Consider the following 7,811-nt stretch of genomic DNA (forward strand, 5'->3'; position numbering starts at 1 on the left):
ATTTCTGGAGCCCGAAACAGGGTCTGTTCCAGAAGGTAGGTTGCTTCTGTCTGTCCCAAAGCTGTGTAGCTTCTGTGGTCCACACTCTCACCAGTGCAGACTGGAGCCTAGGCGAACAGGAGCAAAGATGGCTCCCCAACCAGCTCAGGCAGTGAGAACCCTCCCGGGCGGACACCTCTCCTCTGGCGGGAAAGGTGCTGGATGTCTGGAGCCAGAAATGGAGTCTGTCCCAGCCGCTGTGTTGCCTCTGCAGGCCGCCCTTTCCCCAGCAATGCACCGGAGCAAAGATGGCTCTCCTACAAGCTCAGGCCTTTAGACCCCTCCCGGGCGGATACCCCTCAGCTTTAAATTCTTATCAGTTCATTTGTCATTACTTAGTGCTCAGAAAACAAACAGCTTAGCTCTTCTTTGCTATTCAACTCTCCATTATACAGAATTTTTTTATCCTATCACTTATTAGTAGAGTTAAAGAGCATTGAAGTGGGCTTAGGAGAAAGCTTGCTTGGTAAAGTGCTTATGCAAGTCCCCAGCATCCACATAAGAAGCAAGGTGCTGACATGTGGAGACAGGCAGATCCTAGAGGCCCATGGCCAGCCAGTCTAGCCCAAATGTCCAGCTTCAAATTCAGGGGGGAGACATTGTCTCAAAAAAGCCAAGTGGAGCATAGGAGATGGTAGAGTGAATAAAGCACTGCCAGGTATCCATGAAGACCAGAGTTGGGGGTCTCTGGTGTCTCAGAAATGCTAGCAGATGTGGCAACCACCTGTCCTTTCAGCATTCAGACTGTAAAGACAGGATTGCTATGCCAAGCTAGCTAACTGGAATTGACGAATCAGGGTTTATCAAGAGACCCTATCACAGTATATAAGGTGGAGAGTGATCAAGGAAGATATTAGACATCAATTTTGGGGCTTCCAGACCTGCACACAAGTGACCTCTAAACACATGTGGTATTTTGTGTATATATGTGCACACACTAGTATGCAGGAAAAACAGGGTAATGCTACTCTGATGGAAACCTGATGGGTGCAGTGAGGGAATGAAGAAAGAATAGAGAATTTGGGCTGGAGAGATGGCTCAGTGGTTAAGAGCACTGACTGCTCTGCCAGAGGTCCTTAGTTCAATTCCCAGCAACCACATGGTGGCTCACAGCCATCTGTAATGGGATCAGATGCCCTCTTCTATTGCGTGCAGTGTACTCATATAAATAAAAAATAAATAAATCTTAAAAAAGAATAGATGATGTACAGAGAAGACAAACTAGTGCCGGTGGGAGGTCTTTATCGGAGAAGACATCCTCGCATCAACTTTGGCCTCAGCATGCTTGTACTCTCCGCCGGTGCGCACACATATATGAGGCCAAATTATCCTGCTCAGATCTACCTCTTTCTTCAAAGCCACTGTAACGTGTACAATTCTGTTAGTAAAGAAGAATCTTGCTAGCTCTTAATGAGTTGTGAGTCTTTTCAGTGAAGAAATTTACTCAGAGCCTTGGCTTCTAGGCTTAATTTTAATCAGGGACACAGAATATTTTAATGGTTGGGCTTTTATTTTTTGTTTTGCTTACTTTTTTGTTTGTTTGTTTGTTTGGCACTTGAGACTGTTGTAAAGAATCAGTCTGTTCTGATAAATTGAAAAATATTTACGTGAAGACATAGGGGGAAGATTCTCTGGATTTTACATTAAAAGTTTATTAATACATTAACTTTTCAAAGACAGTGTGCTGTAAGCCCTCCGTTGTATACATCAAACCCTGGGTGTCTGATAAGCACAATTTAGTGTCGCATTTACTTAAGCACATTTGGGTTTCAGACTCACTGGGATTTGCTTTTATATATTAGTATTATATTATATTATATTAGTAATGGTCATTCGAATGCCAAGAGACATCACAGGATTTCTTTGTAGCCAAAAATAAGTATCTTCTAGTGTGAACAGGAGAACTATCAGTTAGCTATTTCCAGTTACTGATAAATATTTATTTCTGTATTGGTCAGTAAAAGTTAATGTAACAAGAAAACTAGCCTAACTTTTCCTATGTTCTTTGTCCTGTACTATATATATAGTCTGTCTGTTTGTTTGCTTGCTTGCTTTTTATTCTGAAGTGATTTAGCCCAGTTTAAGAAGAGTGAGTTTTGTTTTTTTTTTTTTTTTTCATTAAAATGCTAGTGCTAGATTGCTTCTGGTACAAATGATTAGCCAGAGCCTAATCTTGTATATCTGCTCCAAATGTCTAGAATGCAACTGAAGATTCCAAAGTTTAATCTGACTTCAACACTAACTGTGGCCCTCAGTAGCAAAGCTGAGGTAGTGGGACTCTTGCTGCTGCCTGACTTCCGGCTAAAGCCTTTGTTAAGAGACGCTAAGGTGCAGAACATGAAGTCTTGCTTTCCTTAGTCTTGCTGCCTTAGACTTAGCAAAAGACGCTCATGAGCTAAAATTAGGGATGACCGAAGTGCCAGGCAAGTACTCATGTATCATATCATTGCTTAACTTTTATTCAGAGATTCTATAGTGATGATTTATTACTCACTGTGAAATGTTTGGTGCCTCATAAAGTACCACTTTCCATTTTTTTCAACCTCAAAAGTACTAACTTTTAGAAGTCATAAAACATTAAACTTTATAGTTTTGTACATATTTCAAAGCAAGAAATATTTGAGATTCCGAACTAAAGGGTATTCATAGGAAATAAAAAAATAAAAAAAAAAAACAAAAAACTGATGGGTGACCTCAGAAAACCCAGAATGTGGTTGTTTTAAGGCAAATACTTCTCAGTATAGTTCTTGAAAGCTTCATTTTTTAAAAAAATGTGTGTGAATGTTTCACTTGCATATGTGAGGCCAGGAGAGGCTGCTGAGTCCACTGGAACGGGAGTTAAGGACAGATGTGAGCCGCTGTGTGGGTGCTGGGAACCAAACTGATCCTCTGCAAGAGCAGCAAAGAGCAGCAGATGCTCTTAACTAATGATCCATCTCTGCAGACCATTCTTAGAACCATTTAAATCTTAGGTTATTTTATGTTTGATTTGTACACCAGCTATAGTACTAAAATTATAAAGGTTCTTTAATGATTAGTTCTTATTTACCATCCAGCTAACAGTCTATTTGTAATCTCGGCCTTGATTACTTCAAAGGGTCTCCTTACCAAGCACAGGTCAGTCAGTGGGTGTCTGTGAGCCTTTATACACTGGCGGCTGTACCTCATCCAGAGGTGAGGAGGAGGTGCTGCCTCGTATACTCTTCTGTGTCCAATCAGGGATCCACTGCAGTAGGCCATTTCTATGGCTAGCGAAGAAGTGCAGAGCATTTGCTGTTTGAAATAGCTCAAGTCAAGCCAATCAAAAGAAGGAAAAAATTAATTGTCAAAATGTGTAGATGACTTGTACTTTGGTAAGAATATTAAGTATATCCCCTTTTCTTGACTCTGCTCTGCTTACACTCCGTCTAGGTTAGCAACACTGAGGAGATCACCTTTGAAGCCCTGAAGAAAGCAATTGGTGAGCTGGGGAGCACTGTTCCCTCTCCTAAACTCATCTCTGCTTTGGTGGGTTTTAGATGTCACAACATGAAAAGAAAAAGGGAAAATACTGTTGGTTTCTATAAATTAGATCATTTATTTAAATGCATTGCTTAAGCTTTTAAATTGTCTGATATATATCTACACAAACAGTGTTATATACAAGGTAGACATTTCTTGACTGTCTAACAGACTTTGTCTAAACCATTATGGCCTTAAGATTTTTTTTTTTTAAACCCTTACATTGTAAGGGGAATTTTGCATATTGGCTGTAAATGACCCAGCTGTATTTTAGTTCTCTATTTATTGGGATCAAAAAGCAGTTTAACAAATACTTAACAACTCATATGTTCAGGGCAGAATAGTTCTGCATAAAAGAGTTAATTCAAAAAGCCCTAGTAGCCCTTTGATTTGTGGTAGGTTACTGTTTTCTCTTGTATATGTCAGTATATATGTGTGTGCGTGAGTGTTTGTAGGTTTGTGTATGTGTATATCCTATCTGTGTGTGCCTAGTATATTTGTATATGTATGTGTTTGGTAAGAGATGCAGGAATTGCCTGAAAGTAGGCATTGTGCTGTGGAACTTTAACTCTTTCTTAGATTTAACTTTTTCCCCCAAATATTTGTGTTGTCTAATATTAAGTGAAACATTTAAGGAATGTTACCCATTTTGTTTTTTCTTGAATAAAAGTAGCCCTTTAATCACTCTTATTTGGGGGTTTATAGATCATTGGCTGTCATGGTCTTTGGTGGGATTTTATGACACTCTTTAACTGGTCCTTATATAGATACCAATGGAATGGAAGAACAGGAAAAGGAAAAGAGACGTCTTGTGATAGAGAAGTTCCAGAAAGCACCATTTGAAGAAATAGCAGCACAGTGTGAATCCAAAGTGAGTGAATCTGTGAGAAATGGCTCTTTGGAGCTCTTCCTGGTCACTGGGTGGCAGGACCCCAGCTTTCGACATATCCCGCACATCCAGCCTCTGAAGGCGGAGGGGTGAAAGCTAAAGAATGTATTCCTGTGATGAGGCTAATGAAAATGGCAGATCCTAAGCTGAGTGTTAATGGCTGTCGTTGCTTTGATGCTCCATTCTGTTGTTTCCAATGGTTTTCAGTGATTTGCTATGGGTATTCTGTTGTATATATTGCAGCTTGTGGCTGTAGAACTTGATGGTGTAGGGATGGGGAAAAGAACAACATTTAATTCCAGAAGATATTGCAGATTAAAGCATTAAAGCAGTTTGTATGTCAGCTTCATAGTTACAGTTATATCTTGTCTACTGGGTGTCTGGAAAACAGTACATTTGTTAACATTTTTTTTTCCTTTGCAGGCAAATTTGCTTCATGATAGACTTGCTCAAATATTGGAGCTCACCATACGGTAAGGGGTTAGCATAACAGTAACAGCACAGACTATTGGAAGGTTTGCATGGCTGTATGTGTTTCCTAACTGCCTTGCACTAACTTTAAACAAGATCCAACCGGCAGCCCTTTGTCTCTGTTTACAGGGAGAGACTGAGCAATTTCTTGTCCACTCATCTGGCATTCCTAGGTTTCTCTTTTAGACTATCCTTTCCTGTGATGGATCTCTAAAAACATCTGAGTGGTTTGGAAGACCCACATCTAATGTTATATTTAACTAGGATGTCATTTATATTTACCCATCCATCTGTAGTTTAATATGCTTTCTTCTGTCCAGAGCAGTAATACTGCTACCAGTGTGGATGGGTCATTTCAATCACTGGTTTTCCTTGAGCTTTTGTATGTCCTTTTAAGTTATTATGAGAATTACACTCTGAAGTTTACAATATCACCACTGTTGGTCACTCTGAGTCTGTCTCTCCTTAAGTAATTCAGCCTGAGAAGGGTAAAGGCTCTCTATGCCCCTGCAGAGGAGGAACTGCCACATGGTCTTAAATTGACATCAATGTGGACATTGGCCTGTGGGTAAGGTAACCCTGCAGAGGACACACATAGAGACTTTGCTTCTGGAATTTTGTTTTTTACATTAGCTAAATCTTTTCTCTTATGACTTAACTAAGTCAGTCAGTCAGTCTGTCTGTCTATCTCATATATATATATATCTTAAGCCTAGGAGAGACTAGTCTACTTGACTTGTTTTTATTCTACTGTTTTCTGCTTTCACATATAAGAGAGTTTTTTTTGTCAACATCACACGTTACATTTCTCACTGTTTTCATGTTGCTAAGGAGAGAGTTGCTCATTTGCACAAGTTCAGAAGGGAAATGACTAAAATATAAAATGTGCTATAGACTTTCTTTTCAGAGAAAAATGCCAAATAAGGAATATTTAAAACTGTCTGTTAGTTAAAATTCCAAATACCTACTGTGAACTTGGCCTTGGGGTGTGCACGTTATTTCAGTTTTTTCTGTTCTCAGCACAGCCTGAACTGCTTCTCAGTTTATAGACAAAGACACCAGAACTAGACAAGTAATGTAACTTGCTGTTGTCGTACTTAGAAATAGACAGTTAGAATCCATAACCTGGGTTCTTCAGTGGACTGGAGATCACTGAGTTAACTTGGGTCACATTTTTGTGGGTTTAAAATGTTAAAGAACAGCATTCTAGTTTTTGTCTTCTTAATACCATGAATTCCTCTGAGCTTTGGCTGAAAACTTGGTGGTAGTTAATATTTAGCAACACTTGGAGTGTCCCAGACGCAGTGCTGGGTGTGCTGTTTGAGTAGCAGCCCATCCATGGCTACCTCTCGGGAAGATGTTCTGGGACAGCCTGTGTGATACACAGAGGCTAAAGGCACAGTGAGTGCACTGCAGGTTTTCAGGCCTGTCTGCACCTTTTCCGTTGATCAGCCAGAGAAGAGAGTCTGTGCTCTACAAGAGTGAAGCAGAACCATGTTATACCCAGCCCATGGCTTGGGGACAGAGGAGAATAAAGGAAAAATACACAGCAGTTGTAAAATGAGCAGCAGCTCCAGCAGCAGCAGCAGCAGCAGCAGCAGCCATGGCAGTCATGGATCCAGGACATGAGACTTGCTCTCACCCTTTTTTCCTGCCCATGTTTACCAGACTCTCACTCTCTTCACGCAATCATAATAATAAACCTTAACATTCTTACTCAAGTATTAAAGCATTTAATTAAGAAAATGCAAATGCAAAAATGATGTTCAAGATTTAAATAGTGTCAGTAGCTTTCGTGGCCCCTGAGGGCACCTGAGGCTTCCTAATATGGCTACCAGCCAGCCACCTCACTGGCACACACACATTCTCACATGCTATCACCAGTAGCTGCCCGATTGCTCTCTGAAGTTTCCTGTTACTTGTTCTTTAATAATAATGAAAATGTTTATGTCCATGCTTAGGTTTACCTGTATACACACAGTATCATAAAGACACCATCTCTATAAAGATTAACCCATTATTTTAGTCCAAGTGTTCAGAGAATGTAGTTATTAATTTATGTTTAAAAGAAAATGCTGAGCCGGGCGTGGTGGCGCACGCCTTTAATCCCAGCACTCGGGAGGCAGAGGCAAGCGAATTTCTGAGTTCAAGGACAGCCTGGTCTACAAAGTGAGTTCCAGGACAGCCAGGGCTACACAGAGAAACCCTATCTCGAAAAACAAAACAAAAAAACAACAAACAAACAAAAAGAGAAAATGCTGAGGGCAGTCTGAAAGAGTCCTTGTGCAAGAGGAGATAGGAGAATACATAGGAGATGGATCAAAGACACCACTTGTGCCAAGGGAAACATGGGAAGTCTAGTTGCTTTCTTTATTACCATCATCATCATCATTAATGTATTTATTTATTTGACTTTTTTCAGACAGTGTGTCTCCCCATAGGGTCAGGCTAATGTTACTCACAGAGAGCCACTTCTACTTTCTGAAGGCTAGTATTAAAAGCATGCACCATAAAGCCTGGCCTTGTGGGATTTTTACAAGGGTGGGTTTGTGTAGAAGTAGGTAGAATATGGAAAATTTGAGAGCTTCCATGTGTGGCCAAGGGTGTGTGTATGTATGCATGCACACATGTACATGTGACACTAATTAAGAGAATTGACTATTAAGTAATAGATTAGTAAAAAATATTTGCATTATATAACAAAAGATTAATTTCCTAAGGTGTATTGTCTGAAAAGGAATACAGTTATCTCTCTCTTTCTCTCTCTCTCTCTCTCTCTCTCTCTCTCTCTCTCTCTCTCTCTCTCTCTCTCTCACAAAAAAATAAAATGGATGCCACAGAGATGTTTATCACTAACAATAGCTCAAAAATTAAAAGCAAAAAAAGGGAAGGAATGCATTCATGTTTACCT

General features: G+C 40.0%; 1 protein-coding gene across 3 annotated transcripts in view; it reads left to right on the plus strand.

Moving 5' to 3' along the window:
- The window catches only part of Efr3a (EFR3 homolog A), an 86,545-nt gene that overhangs the window by 75,453 nt on the left and 3,281 nt on the right, over positions 1 to 7,811 (plus strand). For all 3 annotated transcript variants that reach the window (XM_029547939.1, XM_021216493.2, XM_029547940.1), the window contains exons 20-22: positions 3,451 to 3,499; positions 4,308 to 4,411; positions 4,853 to 4,902. In XM_029547939.1, the coding sequence (XP_029403799.1) occupies positions 3,451 to 3,499; positions 4,308 to 4,411; positions 4,853 to 4,902 (203 nt within the window). The remainder of the gene's footprint in view (positions 1 to 3,450; positions 3,500 to 4,307; positions 4,412 to 4,852; positions 4,903 to 7,811) is intronic.

Source organism: Mus pahari, chromosome 17 (assembly GCF_900095145.1).
Source record: "Mus pahari chromosome 17, PAHARI_EIJ_v1.1, whole genome shotgun sequence".
Classification (NCBI taxonomy): domain Eukaryota; kingdom Metazoa; phylum Chordata; class Mammalia; order Rodentia; family Muridae; genus Mus; species Mus pahari.